The sequence below is a fragment of the Salminus brasiliensis genome, chromosome 23 (genome assembly GCF_030463535.1).
Source record: "Salminus brasiliensis chromosome 23, fSalBra1.hap2, whole genome shotgun sequence".
In the NCBI taxonomy this organism is placed as follows: domain Eukaryota; kingdom Metazoa; phylum Chordata; class Actinopteri; order Characiformes; family Bryconidae; genus Salminus; species Salminus brasiliensis.
The window spans coordinates 26214765-26233899 of NC_132900.1; the positions used below are offsets into that span (position 1 = coordinate 26214765).

The 19135-nt window shown below is 44.0% G+C and overlaps 1 protein-coding gene across 7 annotated transcripts in view; it reads right to left on the bottom strand.

The window, feature by feature from the left end:
* Positions 1-19135, bottom strand: part of dlgap1a (discs, large (Drosophila) homolog-associated protein 1a) — a 195791-nt gene that overhangs the window by 71477 nt on the left and 105179 nt on the right. For all 7 annotated transcript variants that reach the window (XR_011978310.1, XM_072669392.1, XM_072669389.1 and 4 more), the window contains 3 exons: positions 17016-17227; positions 8618-8795; positions 4511-4748 (listed from right to left, as the gene is read on the bottom strand). Coding sequence is in view for 6 of the 7 variants with exons in the window: in XM_072669392.1 (XP_072525493.1) it covers positions 4511-4748; positions 8618-8795; positions 17016-17227 (628 nt within the window). In the remaining variant the exon portion in view is untranslated. The remainder of the gene's footprint in view (positions 1-4510; positions 4749-8617; positions 8796-17015; positions 17228-19135) is intronic.

A 19135-nucleotide genomic window follows, 5' to 3' on the forward strand; every position in this document is an offset into this window, starting at 1 on the left:
CATCCACATTTAAACTGGAGTGCCTCCATAATGGTTGTGAAGGTCTGAAGGCTTTTGAAGGTTAACTCCCCGGAGTGCGCTATTTGCTGTCGCGAACGAAGCCTTGCTTTTTAAGCAGGGAAAGAAAACTCCTGTATCCATCACGGTCAGCCTTGTGTCTTTTGTATCTTGCATCTTCCAAGGCTCCGAGATAAGGAATTTAATTAGGACACTAGACAGTGTTTTCCTCAGGGGTGCCTTCAGGATTCGAAAGTCTCGAGAAGAACAACCCAACAGGACTCTCTTTAGTCCTGTAAGTTCATGGGCTTGGTCATATTAATACATTGGGTCATCTAAAGAACACTCAACAGTCTTTGGCTGAGATCTCAGGGAACGCACTAAAGATGCGGCAGTTAGGATCACGCTAACGACTGTGCCGGCAGCGTCCTCAGATCTGCTGATAAAATGGCCTGAGCCTGCGCTGGCCTGGAAAACTCAGGACCAGATGAAGAACTTGTGTTTCCCAGCCAGACCCCAAAGGCATCATAAAAGATTCACACGACCTGTCCACATTTCTCCACTTCGCTTTTTTCCTTCCTGCTCTCATCCCCGAGTGGGGAGCTGGGTAAAAGCACCGATTTACAGCGAAGAGGCGAGCCTGGCCTCTGGGAACGAGCTCGGAAAGAGCAGTTTTATTTGAGGCCAATGTATTAAGATTTTTAGCGATTTCATAAAACATCATATAACATCTAAGCCACTATTTCAGCAGCTCTACTGCTTTCGGAAGCTGGAAAAGGGGTTAATGGAGAAGACTTTAAGGCCTGGATATTTTTTATATATATTTACAGATATATAAGACTTTTAAAAATGCTGTGTAGCTGTCTGTTAGCATTCATGTTGGTGGGATTTTACAGCACATTTTACCTCTCTGACAGCATATATCTATACCTCTGAAAGTGCTAGCGCCCCCTACTGGATATGGGAAAAAACAGAATAAATCAGTTTCAATTCATATTCATATTTATCCATATGTAATAAGCTGCTCTTTCAGTGATCAAATGTGAGCTAGTGCCCCCTACTTGGTCTGGCAAAGAACACAATACAAAAGATTTGGTTCAATGTGATTTGTTAATATTTACCCATATATATATATATATATATATATATATATATATATATATATATATATATATATATATATATATATATATATATACCCATGGCTCCCCCTCCACTGCCATTTATTTTTAAATGAGGCCTGATAGAGAGCAACCAATAAGAAAGGATGTCTTTCGGCTGCCAGTTTTTACACAACTATAGACAAATCAGTTGAGACATGTTTAGTGCCCAAACCAGGCTACGTCAGCTCTACACCGGAGTGTCATGACAACCTTTTCTTTTAGTCCTAGATCTATCTAAGACTATGACCAGGCAAGATCAAGCTAAGACAAAGTCTAAAGAGGTCTAAGACCAATTAAAGAGCACAACCAAACGAGAGTGAGGTTGAGTTAATATCGAGTCCTGGAGGTCAAGTCTAGACCGAGTCCAAATGACAGTGAGGCTGAGTCAAGGCAGAGTCTAAATGAAAGGTATTGAATATATACTCATATATAATAAGCTCCCTTTCCACTGATCGAAAGCTAGCTAGCGCCCTCTACTGGGTCTGGCAAATAATATGCTAAAAACATTTCAATTCAGCATGTTTTCTTCATATTTACCGCTACGTAAAATAAGCTGTTCATCCACTTACAGAACGTGAGTTATCCACCCGTACCGCAAACGCGTCTGTTTACAAGCATTCTGATTTGTCCTAATTTAGCTCAAAAAACTTTGTGTGTTGTTCTCAAGTGTCCCCTTAAAGCAGAGGAAATTTGCCCAAACAGCGCAACGATTCACTCATTTCCCCCTGAATCATCCACTTAAACCCAAATTCCTTCAATCAGCACCGGGCCGCATTTGCGTGCGTACCACCCCGCCTCTAATAAACATCCAATCAGCCGCATCCCGTTGAGGCTTCCGAGGGTAACCTTGTCAACAAATAAGTATTGATCTCCTCCACCGCTTGCCTCTTCAATACGCCAGAGAGCAGTTTTGTGTGGCGGAGAAAAGCTGCAAGTGTTGGGCGTGTTGTGTCAGATAACACGCTGGGGGAACGTTCTGCTTCCCTCGAGCGCAAAGTTAATGGAGCTTCCCGCGCTAATGCTCCGGCACCTGCGATCTGTCGCCTTCCAAAGCCTCCATCTCCAGAGTTATCACCACCCGGCTTTGTGGCCCAGCGGGATCCTCCTAACACTGCAGATTACGCACGGCGCCACAGAAAACACATCAACGTTCCTGCGTGCTTCTCTGCGACACAAGAGGTTATTAGCTTTTCGAGTGCGCGCTATTTAGCCTGTGGTGAATCATTAATGGAGATGCAACTGAAGTGCTGATTCTCTAAATTGTCCAAACAGGCATCTCCTCAAATACTGATATGAACAGTATTGAAAGGTTGCTTTAGAGCCACTGCGCCGGGATTAATTATGCTGAGATCTTAGAGACCTTGGAAAACCTCACTTCACTTTCCTTATCTCTATTAAAATAAAGGAAATTGATGATGTATGCAAAACATGCCCTTCAATTCCTTATTCATGCAGTCCACATATGGAAATGAAGCGCGTTTTGAATTCACTGCATTTGTGAGGTTATTAAAACCTGCATTTAAACAGACGCCTACAGCAGTTTAGCTTTACCTATTCATGTGGAAGTCAGAAGGAGTGCTTTTTAAACGAGGCCTGACAGAGACCGACCAATGAGAATGGACGTCATTTACATGTATCTGTTTTAAAAGAACAGCAGCAGACAGTTTTTACACAACTACAGACAAATCAGCCAAGACATGTTTAGTGCCCAAAACCGGGCCACGTCAGCTCTACACCTGTGTGTCACCACAACCTTTTCTTTAAGTCCTAGATAAGTGCAAGACTATGACTAGGTAAGATAGAGTCTGAGATCAAGCCAAGACAAAGTCTCATAAAGACCAAGTAAAGAGCACAGCCAAAAAGGAGTGAGGTTGAGTGAAGATCAAGTCCAAATAAGAATGAGAAGTCTAGATCACATCCAATGAAAGTGAGGGTGAGTCAAGGCAGAGACCCAATGAAAGCGAGGGTGAGTCAAGGCCGAGACCCAATGAAAGCGAGGGTGAGTCAAGGCCGAGACCCAATGAAAGCGAGGGTGAGTCAAGGCCGATGCCAAATGAAAGCAAAGCTGAGTCAAGACCGAGGCCAAATGAAAGTTTGAGAATGAGAATTTCCCCACTGTGGGACTAATAAAGGATAATCTTATCTTATCTTATCTTAAGTGAGGCTGAGTCAAGGCCGAGGCCAAATGAAAGTGAGTGTGAGTCAAGGCAGAGGCCCAATGAAAGTGATGTTGAATCAAGACCGAGGCCAAATGAAAGTGAGGGTGAGTCAAGGCAGATGCCAAATAAAAGCAAGGGTGAGTCAAGGCCGATGCCAAATGAAAGTGAGGGTGAATCAAGACCGAGGCCAAATGAAAGTGAGGTGGAGTCAAGGCCGAGTCGAAATTAAAGTGAGGTGGAGTCAAGGCAGAGTCGAAATTAAAGTGAAGTGGAGTCAAGGCCGAGTCGAAATTAAAGTGAGGTGGAGTCAAGGCAGAGTCGAAATTAAAGTGAGGTGAGGTGGAGTCAAGGCAGAGTCGAAATTAAAGTGAGGTGGAGTCAAAGCAGAGTCGAAATTAAAGTGAGGTGGAGTCAAAGCAGAGTCGAAATTAAAGTGAGGTGAAGTGGAGTCAAGGCAGAGTCGAAATTAAAGTGAGGTGGAGTCAAGACAGAGTCGAAATTAAAGTGAGGTGGAGTCAAGGCAGAGTCGAAATTAAAGTGAGGTGGAGTCAAAGCAGAGTCGAAATTAAGGTGAGGTGGAGTCAAGGCAGACTCGAAATTAAAGTGAGGTGGAGTCAAGGCCGAGTCGAAATAAAGTGAGGTGAGGTGGAGTCAAGGCCGAGTCGAAATAAAGTGAGGTGAGGTGGAGTCAAGGCCGAGTCGAAATTAAAGTGAGGTGCGGTGGAGTCAAGGCAGAGTTGAAATTAAAGTGAGGTGGAGTCAAGGCAGAGTCGAAATTAAAGTGAGGTGGAGTCAAAGCAGAATCGAAATTAAGGTGAGGTGGAGTCAAGGCAGAGTCGAAATTAAGGTGAGGTGGAGTCAAGGCAGAGTCGAAATTAAAGTGAGGTGGAGTCAAAGCAGAGTCGAAATTAAGGTGAGGTGAGGTGGAGTCAAGGCAGAGTCGAAATTAAAGTGAGGTGGAGTCAAGGCAGAGTCGAAATAAGAGTGAGACTGAGTGAAGACTAAGCCCAAATAAAAGTGAGACCAAGTCAAGGCTGAATCCAAATAAGAGTCCAGATGAGAGTTAGACTGAGTCAAGAGTAAGGTCAAGAATAGCTTTCTGTGATTTATGTCATCTTTAAGCTCAATAATCTAAAACGTGTGTGTGGTGTAGATGTGCTTATGTGAAAGTACACAGGGGTCCAGACTGACCTGTGCTGCTCTGTATGGTCCTGACTGTAGTGGTGGTCCGTGGTGGTGATGCGGGTAGTAGTGGTCCGTCGTCATCCTGAGAGCAGCCCTGGTCTATGGCACGGACGTAGCTGTGGCTTCGCATCCGAAAGCATCCGGGCACCGGCAGGTCCAGAGCATCCACTGCCTGTGACTCCATCTCACTGAACACACTCTCACACACCGCCTCGATCTGACCATTCACCTCCACTTCACTCACCTTCAGCCCAACCCAGGAGAAGAGTAGGAGAGAGGAGGAGAGAAGAGAGGGGAGGAGAGGACAGAAGATAAGAGATGACAAAGGAAGAAAAGTGAGGAAGAGATGAGATAAAAGAGAAAAAAGAGGAGAATGGAAGAGAAGAAAAAGGAAGAGAAGAAAAAAAAAGGGAAAATAATAGACGAATAGACAAGAAAGGAAGAGACGAAAAGAGAAGAGAAGAAAAGAAAAGAGACAATATGAGCAGAGAAGAGAGGAGACCAGAAGAGCAGAGAAGAGCAGAGAAGAGAGGAGAGGAGACCAGAAGAGCAGAGAAGAGAGGAGACCAGAAGAGCAGAGAAGAGCAGAGAAGAGAGGAGAGGAGACCAGAAGAGCAGAGAAGAGAGGAGACCAGAAGAGCAGAGAAGAGAGGAGACCAGAAGAGCAGAGAAGAGAGGAGACCAGAAGAGCAGAGAAGAGCAGAGAAGAGAGGAGAGGAGACCAAAAGAGCAGAGAAGAGACGAGATGACACGGAAAGAGCAGAGAAGAGAGGAGAGAAGAGGAGAGGAGAGGAGAGGAGATGAGACGAGACGAGACGAGACGAGACGAGAAGAGCAGAGAAGAGAGGAGACGAGACGAGACAAGATGAGACGAGAGGAGCAGGGAAGAGAAGAGAGGAGAGGAGATGAGAGGAGACGAGACGAGAGGAGCAGAGAACAGAAGAGACAAGGCAAGACGATTAAAGAAGAGAAGAGACAAGACAAAAAGAGCAGAGAAGAGAGGAGACGAGAAGAGATGATAAAGGAAGAGAATAGAAAGGAAAAGAAGAGAAAAGAAGAGAAGAGAAGAGAAGAAAAGAGAAGAGAAGAAAAGAAAAGAGAAGAGAAAAGAAGAGAAGAAAAGAGAAGAGAAGAAAAGAAAAGAGAAGAGAAAAGAAGAGAAGAAAAGAGAAGAGAAGAAAATAGAGGAGAAGAAAAGAGAAGAGAAGAGAAGAGAAGAGAAGAGAAGAAAAGAGAAGAGAAGAAAAGAGAAGAAAAGAGAAGAGAAGAAAAGAGAAGAAAAGAGAAGAGAAGAGAAAAGAAGAGAAGAGAAAAGAAGAGAAGAAAATAGAGGAGAAGAAAAGAGAAGAGAAGAGAAGAGAAGAGAAGAGAAGAGAAGAAAAGAGAAGAGAAGAAAAGAGAAGAAAAGAGAAGAGAAGAGAAGAAAAGAGAAAAGAAAAGAAGAGAAGAGAAAAGAAGAGAAAAAAATAGAGGAGAGGAGACAAGAAGAGCAGAGAAGAGACAAGAAAAGAAAAGAAGAGAAAGGAAGAGAAGTGAAGAGACGAGAAGAAAAAATAAGAGAAGAGAGGAGATGCGAAAAGCAGAGAAGAGGAGAGACAAAAAAGGAAGAGAAGAAGGGAGAAGAAAAGATGAGTGATGGGAATTACAGAGAAGAGAAGTGTGTGTGGGGGGGGGGAGATAAAAGAGACGGGAACACAGAGAGGAGACCATCATTAGCCTGCTTTAGCTTTAGCTTTAATCAGAGACAGACATAAGTGTGTTTGTGTAAAAGTCCAGGAGGGAGAGTGGGGTCCTTCATATAGAACTAGAAGTGAATGTGGGTCAATACAACACAAACAGGGACACAAATCTACAGTGACACAATACACAGAATTGTGGACACTTGGTTAATCTAGGTTTTTGCATTGGAAAAGACTAAGGGTGCGTCCCAATGGTTTTGGCAGGTTAGTACACAAAATATTAAGAAACTAATTAATTGTGCACTAAATAAATTAGGAAGTGATAAAGTGTTGCTATGACAACATATGTTTTTTCCCTTTCCGTTTTGCACTGCATTGTGGGACAATAGTGTCCATCGAAACCATCCTCAGAAACCGGTTGTAACTATAGTTAGTATGCAACTGGGACGCACCCTAACAGGCTTCATTCAGTATTTAAAGCTGCGGCTACCACACATGTCCAAATGTTTACAGACACATTTCTTCTGAAATCAAGGGAATTAATAGTGATGATGCCAGTGAGCTACTATACCACGTGGGAGACTTGGCATTCAATTCCTGGCCTGGGTGACTATGCTGCCCTCCACCAATAAGAGTCCTTGGGCAAGACCCCTAACACTACATTGGCCCACCGCTGTAATACGAGTGAACGAATACGAATGACCTTGTAAGTCGCCCTGGAGAAGAATGTCAGCTAAATGATGTAAATGTAACTGTAAGTGCTGCAGGAACAGCCTGTACTCTTCTCAAATTGCTTTTCTTGGATGTTGGAACATTGCTGTGCATTCATTCGATTGCATTCAGCCACACAAGAGCATCAGCAACACTCCAACTCATCCCAAAGGTATTGGGTGGAGCTCTATCACTCCTGAGAACTGCACAGCAGAACACTGGGGGCTTTACACCACTCTAGCCCATGCTTGCCTTTGGGCTTATGGATCTGTTCTATGGCTTTTCTATGTCAGCAAGTAGTGCAAAGAAGAATGGTGTCTAGATACTTTTGGACATAGTGTTTTTCACCAGTGAAAAGCACAGTCTTGGGGTACAGATGGGACAGTGGAGTGGAGGGATAGATGAGGAGTGTGGAGAAATCTGGTACACTGAAACAATGTGCATTGAATTAACTGTGGATCATTTGCAGCTTAATAAAATATATAAACACAATTTAATAAAGTATATATACAGCATTCATGCGCAAACAATGCACACGTCTGGATCAAGTAAACTCAACACAATGCTTGTGTTGCAGTGTTGGGGTGGGCTATGTTTGGTTTGTAAGGGCCTACTGTTAAACAAAGCTCATAACCATTCCCTAATCACACAGGAGAGCTTGAGGGACTACCAGATGTCTGCGTGTACTCTCTTTTTTAGAAGGTCTGAGGTGTTTTCTTTTCAAAAATATTTACAGTACAAGCTGTTAAAACTGAATGAAAGATCTGAAGGTACTTTGTACTTTCCTACATCTGAAGACCTGTGCACTTGTAAAGGAACTCAGTACCAAATCAGTCCCAGCACCAGTAATGTCCTTGAACAGAAAACCTGTTGATTCAAAATACACTTACAACAGAAGTCAACGGACAGATCTCTCTTAGGTCTTTGACATCAAGCCATTGGCTTCCACGCCAACCGGCCATCACATTAAAACCACTGAAAACATCTGGCTCCAAAAACCACCAGGCTCCAATGATATCTGTCAAGGGCTGGGATCATATGAGCTATCTAGTGAACAGTCCGTTTTTAAAGTTGAAAGTTAAAATTGGCCACATTGGAAACAGACCAAATTGTGACGGCTAGACAACTAGGTCAGAGCTTCTTCAGAACGTTAGGCAGGTCTTCAGGGAGTGTTCCTGGTATGCAGTGGTCAGTGCCTACCAAAAGTACTCCAAGGTAGGACAACCGGTGAACCAAGGCTCATTGATGCTAATGTAGGCCACACCTCACAACTTACAGGACTTCTTAAACGATCTGCTGCTAACGTTAGTCTTGGTGCCAGACACCACAGGACACCTTCAGAGATTTTGTGTAGTCCATGCCTCGAGGGGTCAGAGCTGTTTTGGCAGCCCGAGGGGGACCTACACAATATCAGGTAGGTGATTTTAAGGCAGGTGTGTTTTGAGTCAGCAGGTTAACTGTGCACTGAAAAACATCTGGTTGAAATGGCAGAATGAAGGTCATATGTCAACACTGTTAGTTACACACTTATACACAGCATATCCAACAAATATATCTTAACAGAATGAATGAACACTGACTATGGTGATGGCTCAAATTCATCACGCCAGTGGATGAATTGCAGATTGCTTATATGGCTGGCTCTGACTGAACTACTTAGGCCGGTTTGGAGGTTTGACCTTTCTCCCCTCCTGCACCCTGATGGGGGGGCGGGGGCACAAACCTGGCTGATGGTGCTCATAGCCCTCATGTAGCTCTCATTGCGTGAGCGGTATTGGGGCGAGGCGAGGAGTGCTTTGGGGTCCAGACTCTCCAGGCTGCGATTGATGGAAACTTCACTCACCGCCCGCAGGTAAGAATGGCTCCGGATCTGCAGCTTCGGAGAGTGCTCTGATGAAATGCTGCACAGAAGAAGAGAGAGAGAGATAGAACCTTGCATCATGCAAATGGTAAACAGAAAACACTGGTTAGATACCAACAGCAAACCAGCATATGGAAATCAAAGCAACCACCTAGCAACATCATATCAACCATAAGAGATACTATAGCAGCCACCTTGAACAGCATAGGAACAACCTAGAGTATAAGTATATAGCTAACTAGCTATTGGCACCCTACCAATCATCTAACAACAACCTAGCAACAACCTGGGACCCCACAGTAATGTTTTTTGAGGCTGTATCTGATACCATACCATTTTAACAGTTTAAAAATTGTGGCTGAATAGTGACTTTTGCTTTATTTTATTTATTTAATTAACTTTATTAAATGAAAATATTTGAAACAAAGCTGGACTTTATAGTGTCCCGATCTCAACCATGCTCCAGTCGCAAGCTGACCTGATAGCCTCGAGCCAACACACCAGACACAAGCAAGTCACAATGCACTGATTAAGCTTTGAAACCCCTGGCCCGGGGCAGGAGGAGGAAATTTCGCCGGAAGGCGACGGAGGAGTGTATTCTCCTTTCCGCCACAGAAGTGCATTCTCCTTTCTGCACATGCTCAGTGCAGCTCCGCCATGTCAAAGCCGCTCCGCTTCGTCAGTCCGAGCGGGGGCCGCAAAACATGCTCACACATCAAACGCTAAAAACACTCCTGCATTACGTACAGATGTCTTTAAATAGACAGAGAGAGAGAGAGACTATCTGGCAAGACCATGCCTAAGAAGAAACAGCTAAACTCACTTAAGGCCTTAAGGCCACCCACACACAGCTCAACACACATGCACACACACACACACACACATACATTGCTGACAGGCAGACACCTTGCATCCAGCTGCAGCATCAGCAGCAGGCCAAGCATCAGTGAAAGCTACACACACACACACACACACACACAGTCTTGAGTCATGTAAAACTATATTTGTAGGATACTTTTATTATTGTTATTTATTTATTTGTATTATTTATTTATGCATTCATAAAGTAAAACAATCATTAAACTAATATGTAATTTGATGTGTTTATAAAAATATGATAAATATATTTTACGTTTTTTATTTTAAATGTACTTTATTTTTACTTTTTTTGTACTTTATTTAGTTATAAATAAAAATAAACCTAAAAAATTAGTTTCTTCATATGGAGCTGTTATATTATGATCATAGGTATATATGTGTGTATATATGTGTACTTTATATATATATATATATATGGCCCCCACAAACACATACACACACACATGCAACCAACCATTCTAAAAGCACTGCAGGCCAGTCCGCCCCCGCGGGACCCCCCTCCCTCTCCCCTCGCTCTCCTGGAGAGCAGTTTGGGTAAAACTTGGAGAAAAGAGCCCCAGGACAAAGACGGAGGCGGGGGAGTTAGAGACTCTGCGGGTTTTGATTAAGCGTGATGTCATCGGTGTGGAATAAGAGGATAAATCTGCCTCTTTCGGTTACGACTCTTTCCCTCGATTGGCCGGTTCCTGCTGAGCCCAGTCGCCCGTCTCGCTGGATTGGCTGCTCTTTGGCCGCTCCCTACGTCAGCTGCCCCTGATGACACATGATGCGTCACACACTTCCTGCTACGAGGAGAAAACTACTCATCATTCAGAGAAGAGTGTTTAATCATCAAATTAACACATCCTAGCTGATACCTGATCCCATTATTAACACGCTCCATAAAACAGAACTCACGCCTCGCCTTGTTCAGCGGCTTCATCAGAAACCATAGTAAACAATAAACATAAGGGCTGAACCACATGGAGAGAATGCTGTGTTGTTATATTACTGATTGGATGTGAAATCACAGAACAACCTTGATGGGGTCATGCGAATACCTTGAGCCCTCAAAACATCTGCAGAAACTGGAGTCTGGGCCGAACGCTGGTTAGAGGGTTCTTTGCCCTTCTGCTGTCTTCTGTAACATCAGTACCACAAACGTCAATTCATAACTGACATACTGGGCATTCCTAATACATACTGGTAATACCTGGGGCAGAGAAGAAGCTCCTCTAGTAATCACTGGTAGTGCAGAAGGGATGGGGAGCAAGAAGTAACTGCCCTATTCACCATAATTAGTATGTAACACTAATTAATCCCAGTTAACCAATTAACACCTATTAATCCTTTCCCCTGCACTGATATACTGTAATTTGTAGTAGAGACTAATATTCTGTTATCTGCCTTTAGATATGGTGCCCATGACATTTATGAATATTCATAATATAATTATATAACACATGTTATAATTTTATTTTATAATAATAATAATAATAATAATAATAATGTATTTCAATAATTACAGGCTGTAGTCCATCTGTTTCTCTGCAGAGTTTGTTAGCCTCCTTTCACCCTTTCTTCAATGGTCAGGACCCCACAAGACCAACACAGAGCAGGTATTATTTGGGTGGTGGGTCATTCTCTGCACTGCAGGACACAGTCATGGTAGTAGTGTGTTAGTAGTGTGTGTTGCACTGGTGGTATGAGTGGATCAGACACAGCAGTGCTGCTGGAGTTTTTGAACATCCAGCCAACAGCATCCTGTGGGCAGTAATGAAGGACTAGAAGATGACCAACACAAACTGTGCAGCAAAAGACAAGCGTCTGTCTCTGTCTTTACATCTACAAGGTGGACCAGCTAGGTAGGAGTGTCTAACAGAGTGGACAGTGAGTGGACAGACACAGTGTTTGGAAAAAAATCCAGCAGCACAGCATCACCATGTCAGTCCGTGTCATGGCAGTGCTGAGAATGACCCAGCGCCCAAATACTACCTGCTCTGTGGTGGCCAGTCCTGTGGTCACCCTGATCATTGAAGAACAGGGTGACAGGAATGCTAATAAGAAAGTTTGCAGAGAAACAGATGGATAGTGTCTGGAATTATAGAACTACTAAGTCATACTATTCTGATTTGACTGTGTATATGTTGTGTGTGTATATATAGATATAGATAGATAGATAGATAGACAGACATATAGACAGATATATAGGCAGAGAGATGAGCTACACAGTGAGATAAACAGCCAGACAGACAAATAGACCTATAGATGGACCCTTACCCCCTCCAGCTCGACAGCCTGTGCATTTCCACTGGCTAGAGGATCAGCATCTTACATATTTGACGTCTCTCTTTGCAGCACATAAACTGCCCTGTCTGACATTCTGCTGTACAAACAAGGAGACAGTTCCTGTAGGCTGAGAGCGTGTGATTCTACACAATGCGAGAGAATAGGACACTGCACACGCTGTCTTTTATGACAACAAGTTATATATGCGATTTAATGACCTTAGCCCGACTATACCAGTCTCTCAAGACTGGCTACAGCGCATGGCTGTCACTATGGCAACCCCAAATTGACTTAGCCACAGGTCTGGACACCACCCCCATAACAGCGTGTGTTTCGGTGCGCTGCTCTCATTAAAACGGATCCGTACATACCGTCCACACATTACTGCTTGTAAATGTGAGTCTGGTTGGGGGGGGGGGGGGGGGGGGGAGGGGATGCAGGAAAATCTATGTGGACTTGTGAGGATCCAGAAAGCACTTTACCTGCAACCCCAGAGTCAAACATGGAAAATGTGTTTTATGATGTGAACGCAGCACTTTTAAAGAAGTCCCTTTGAGAATAATGGCTAATTAAGAGTAATTACTGGCACAAAACTCGCTGCGCTCTCTTAATTAAAAGCGCGCGTGCGTGCGCTCCTGGCTGCCTGCGTTTCTGTAGTGACTGATATTCAGGCTGGAGGAGGCACACCTGAAGCCCTGCTGTCTCTACACAGCAGAAACAGTACTGTGATCGCTGGATCATAGCAATGTTACGCGTGAATATGCAGATCGTAGGTATTCAAATCTGGACCTAGAGTGTAATCTCTGGTAGTTTGCAAGATATGCCATGGGAGGACATGGGGGCAGTGGTGGCTCAGTGGTTACAGTACTGGGCTATTGATTGGGTCTGTTGAGCAAGGACCCCAGAGGCCCTTAACCCTTAACCGATGGCTGCCCTCCACTGCGGGCATGTGTGCTGACTGTCACTGTGTGTGTTTGATCACTAGTGTGTATGTGAGTGTATCACTGCATGAAGGGGTTAACACAAATGGTGAATATGGCTGTCTTTGTCTACATGGGGGTGTTGGGGGTTGGGGGGCTCGTCATTGCACTTCTCATTTAGGCTTACTGGCGTTGTTTTACTTTTGAGTGCATGGCAAACTACACATTCTCACTCTCCTCACATGTCCTGAGCCATTGGCTGGGTTGTCTCTATAACCCAGACCAACTAACCCAGTGTATGAAACACCTAAAAACTACCCAGTGCAGTGGACCTACCCAATGAAGTGACCCAGCAGGCTCACCGTAGCAGTTTGTACAGTGCACAGCTGCTTGAAAAAATTACTAGTGGAATTCAAATGGTTCCACTGAGTGAATTACATACCAGTCAGTCATACATTGAAACCATTGACAGGTGAAGTGAATAACATTGATTATCTGGTTCCAGTGGCGCCTGTCAAGGGGTTGGATATATTAGGTAGCATGGGAGAGGTCGGTTTATAAGCAGGAAAAATGTAGTACAGATCTGAGCCACTCTACCAAGGACCAAATTGTGACGTCTAGACGACTGGGATATCCAAAACATCAGGCAGGTCTTCCTCAGTTCCTGGTATGCAGCGGTCAGTGCCTACCAAAAGTGCTACAAGAAAGGACATCCGGAAAACCAGAGACAGGGCCATGGGTGTCCACAGCTCACTGATGTGATCCATGGAGGCCCCACCTCACAACTTACAGGACTCTGTAAAGGATCTGCTGCCGATGTTAGTCTTGGCACCAGATTACACAGACATTGGCCTTGTGGGGTCCACGACTTGAGAGCTCAGAGCTGTTCAGAAGGCCCGAGGGAGACCAACACAATATTTGAAAGGTGGTTTTAATGTTATGTTCTTTCAATAATATCTTAAGACTGGGTTACACTAGCATTTCCAAAAGCAACTTTGCTCACTTCCACGTCTTCTGAAACCATCAAAAATCATCGTTTTTCCTCCATATGTGCAGTCAGCCACGACAGTGAGGGGATTAACACTGTGCGGGACTGTATTAGCTGGTAGGCTAATTCCTCAGCACCAAGCAAACCTGCGTGACCTCCATAAACAGGACGCTAGTGCCCAGGGCAAGCAGGGTCAGAAAGCGAAGCAAGCTGTCTTAAAGGATTTACTATCCTTCTGCACCCCTCAACAGCAAGGAAGGGAATCTGGTGCAGGTCAGTTCACATAAACTCGTTTGCATAATACTGACAGGTTCTGAGCGTCATGCATTATTAGCATTAGCAATGCAGCACCAATAGGTTAAGCTAGGGTGACCACATTTTTTTTTAGACCATAGAATGTGTATATGTGGGGGTGGGAGGGCCTTAAATACCTTTGAAAACATGCAACGTCAATTCATTTACATATATAACATATAACTTTATTATATGTCTGTATGGCCAAATTGTCTCCTTTTAATCATCTTCTTTTATTTTCATAAAAAAAAAAAACATAATAAATACATAATACATAATAAAAGTAGCTAAAACACTTTCAGTCCTGGTCTGTACAGCAGTGTGTGATTAGATCACTGATTTGGACATTTCATAATATTTGGTGCACTTGGGTCCTAAAACCTTATATTTTTGTTTTTTTTATTTATGACATAAAGTGACATGGGAAGTTGTTCTTTGTATTTTATTAGAATCACCTGATTACATTTATGTTTACATTGAAGGCATTTAGCAGACACACTTATCCAGAGCGACTTCAATGTAATATTCAAAATATGCTTAGCTTATTTGTTGCTAGAGTCCAGAAGATCCCTCTAAGCTTTAATGCTACTAAATACGGAGTATGGAGTAGTATGTAGTAGTGGAGTAGTATAGTATGGAGACCAAAGTACTCAACACTACTCAAGACTCTACCTAAGTAATCTCAGAAGAGGTGGGTCTTCAGTCTGGGTTTGAAGACAGTGAGCGACTCTGCCGTTCGGACACTCAGGGGATGTTCGTTCCACCACCTCGGTGCCAGGACAGAAAAAATACCTGGACGCTTGTCTTCCGTGGATCTTAAAAGATGGCGGGTCAAGCTGAGCCATACTTAAAGCTCAAAGGGCTCTTGGTGTATGCTATCAGGTATGGAGGGGCCGGCCCATTCTTGGCTTTGTAGGCCAACTTCAGGGTTTTGAATCTGATGCAGTGCGGAGAATGCAAGAGAGAACGGTGGTTTGTTTGTTTCGTTGCCTCCTACAGGCGCAGAAGAAGCTGGATTGGATGAATGGACCAAAAGAAATGCTCCAAAATTATTTGGAATCAAATCTTTTTACACTGACTTCCATTCAGTCCAATGCAGTTTGGAGATGCAAGGTTTTTGCAATGTTTGTGAAGATTTAAATGTTTAAAGCTGTGAACATCAGCACACTGAAAATGAGAAGAATATAGAAGTAAAAGTAAAAGCAAAGCAAATTCCTGGACATTTTACACAATGTAGAATTCCTAAATTTTCAGATCCCAAAAAGAGGACATGTCAGAGAAAAAAGAGGACGTCTGGTCAGCCTAGTGAAGCTAATTATTCATTTAAACTTCATTTAAACAAAGCTCTCTATGGTGCATAAGTCAGACTGATTCCCAGAGAGCACAGAGTCAACCCGTAGCCTACGGAAGTCACACAAAAAATGCTAGAGGCCAATCACATTAATTAGCATGGATTCATTTGCAGGTAGAAAACCCATACTTTCGCATACATTTGCCTTCTTCTACCAGTCTTCAAGACAACCCTACATCCAAAAATGCTAACATCTCTAACACTGAATGACAGCTTAGCATGACTCATTTGCATATAGCTAATCCCTTTCGTTCCTTAGCATTTAGCAGTGCTTAGCATAAGTGGCGGATAGCTTTCCATTGATGTATTTCCAGTCCACATATCACATCATGCGAGTAAAATAAAAAAGGAGAGATGCTGGGCTGCTCAATTACAGGCTGTGGACTACCGTGATCAATTTTGCTGAGGCTTTATTGCCATGACCATTAACAAAGCATGTTTTCTCCACCCTGAAGAAGGTTTCAGAGAAACTAAGTAAATAAAATGCAGCTTGAGTTTTAAGTTACGGCTTCAGATCTGCAAAAATCCAATTAGAGGCATGCTATCTGCTGTACGCAGCACAGAGCAGTTCGTACCTGATCCAGCTAATCAGCCAATTATCAAGCCTCCTTAAGTCGGATGAGGAACTGTCAAAGAATACCTGAAACTTCGGGAATTTGGACCTTCAACATATCGTCGTAGTAGGAGAGAGACTGTATGACTGTACACAGAAGTGTGTGTTTGCTCAAGCTGGATCAATTTGGCAACCCGGCACGAACCCAGTTGGGGTGGGTTAATGGGTTGACCCCATTGTGTTGGATTGTGGGTCTTAAAATTAACCGTACATACGCTATATGTCCAAATGTTTGTGGACACCCCTTCTAATTAATGCATTCAACCACTTTAGGTTGCTGACAGAGATGTGTGAATGCATGCAAACCTAGCTTGTTTAGTCCCTGTAGAGAAGTTCTGGCAAAAAAAATAGGACTCTCTGGAGCAGATAAACAGGAACCTATTGGCACCATGCCAAATGCCAGGCATGGACTAGAGGGGTATAAAGCCCCCCCAGCATTGAGCTGTGGAGCAGTGTTATGTGAAATGATGGTTGGTGCTCCATCCAATACTTCTGGGATGAGTTGGGGAGTTTAATATGAGGTGGGTTGGTGATCATGCAACACTCTTGTCACTGAATGCAGTCAAATCTTTACAGGCAAAGTCGTCCCGGGACGGTAAGACAGTTACTTCAACAAACGCAGGTTAAAACTTTTTTAATACCCTTAATACCCCTTTGGAAAAAACAATGAATGGGCAGTTGTCCCAATACTTTTGTCCATAGAGTACTTAACTTGGACTGGGGTTCTGGGTTGCTTCTCCTTTAAGCTAGATGTCCAAACACCCCCTGGGGAGGAATGTTTGTAGGACTGAGAGTTAGAACTGTGTAGAAGTGTAGAAGAACCTACCTTTTCAGGAACCCTTTTACTTAATGGTTCTTTAAAGAACCATTTTTAAAAACATATGACTGCATGAGAACCTCAGAAGTACAAAGATGTTCTCAAGCTTAAGGCAGTACAGCGCACTTACTTCAGCGTGGTCATCTCGGTCAGGGATGGCTGGGTGGCTTTGAGGTAGCTGGCCCGTCGCGCCTGCATCTTGGGCGAGGGTTTGGGGCTTCCATCCGAGTCGCCGCTGTCGTCTTCCGCCATGGCCTTGACATAGCTCCCGCTGCGCATGCGCCGGCACGGGATGTCCTCATCCTTCCCCAGCGGGAAGCCTCCCCACTCATCCTGAGGCACCTGTGGGGTCAAAGGCGACGTGGCATCATACATCTCCGCCAACGACTGCATGTGGTCAACCGCGCCAACCTCTGCATGCTTGTCACACACACACACAGACACACACACACACCCCGTACGTGGCTCCCTGCATTCAGTGGGCAGAGGTAATTAACGAGGCTGCCGGTGTGAGCTCGCATGATTAGGCTAACGATGCCTCCCTGGGTATCACAGCATCTGTCTCAGCTCCACTCTCTCAGGGCTGAAGCTCATCAGCAGATTCTCATTTAAACCAACCCAGACTGGGCCCTTCATACACATAATCCGTGTGTTAATAGGGGTGTAAATCAGGCCCCCTCCCCAAAATGAGCTGATTGCTAAGAGATCTCACCAACATTCAATTCAATTGAAACCTTAAAAACGTTCAATTACAGCCAGAAATTGGTTTAAAAGGGAGCGGCGGTCATTCTTGATCATTCCAGGCTGGGCAGCTCAAGCTGGCTAATCTGGTAAGGTTTGTCCAGTTTGTTTTCATGTAAGTTTCATGGTTGGTCTACCAGCATGACCAACTTCACCAAGCTCGTCAACCAGTGTGTTGACCACCATGCTTGCTGACCACCATGAGCAGCATGACCAAGCTGGTTAACCAGCACAAGCAGCATGACCACGCTAGTCAAGCTGCATTACCAAACTAGTTGACCACCATGAGCATCATGACCATTCAAGCATACCAGCATGATCATGCTCATGGACCAGCCTGATCAGTATGATCACACGGGTCCACCAGCATGACTAGCCTGACCACACTGGTCATGCTAACCAAAATGGCAAACCAGCTTAACTAAACTAGTCAGTAGGACCAGCTTGATGACTGATGTCTGTGTCAGGTTAGTCAGGCTGATAGACTAACTACTCCATTAAACTTGATGGGCCCTGTTTTAGTAATCTTTTGGCGAGCTGTCAATCGCTATCATAACGACGGGAAAAGAAAGTCTTGCGCGGCTCAAAACTCACAAAAGGCATGTACTAGGTCTCTTAATTAATCACGGGTGTGTTTTGGGTGCAACCTGCAATAAACCAATCAGCTTGTCACTCGTCATTCCCTTTAAGAGCCAGGTGTGGTCTGACTTTGGCAAATTGCAAAACGTGGGTGAATGCGCATTGGCCACACGCCTGTGTTGACAATTCACTGGCAAGATAGCAATGAACATCTGACTGTTGATATGTGCCTAGACAGCAACACTCCAGAAATTCACCTGAACTCCCCTCATTTCGAGACCACCAAGTGTCATCGACTACGGCAGCACTAACTGGAAGATGTGATGAGAAGGTCCTGCATTTTAGAGCAGCTAGCAAGGCTAGCCAACCAGTCCAATAGTAAAAACACAAAAGTGAACTCAATCACCGCACACAGCCTGTACTGTAGCTAAATGGCATGATTAGCAACAACGGAGCGACTCCTGTGTGCCTCTGTGCTTAGCGAAGAAGCTAAGGTATGTACTAAGTCTCTGCTTGTGGTGGTTAACCAGCTTGGACCAGACTCTGCAATAGCTTCTTCCCCCAAGCCATCAGACTTCTCAACTCCAGAAACTACACTGATGGATTTTGCACAAATAACTTTACTATCTCACTGGACTCAATATTTATTGCACACTGCATAATTTGCACACTACCCCTAAATTATTTATTATTCTCTGTCTGTACTGTGTTGTGTTGTCTGTCTGCACTTGTACTGTGTTGCACTTGTGTTCTGTATGCACTGTGTCTATGTTGCACCATGGTCCTGGAGGAACGTCGTTTCGTTTCACTGTGTACTCTGTATGTAGTTGAAATGACAATAAAACACATTTGACTTGACTTGACTAACGTAGCAGTTAGCAAGCTGGCTAACTTGCCTACCAAATGTAAAGATGATAATACGGTGTCCTG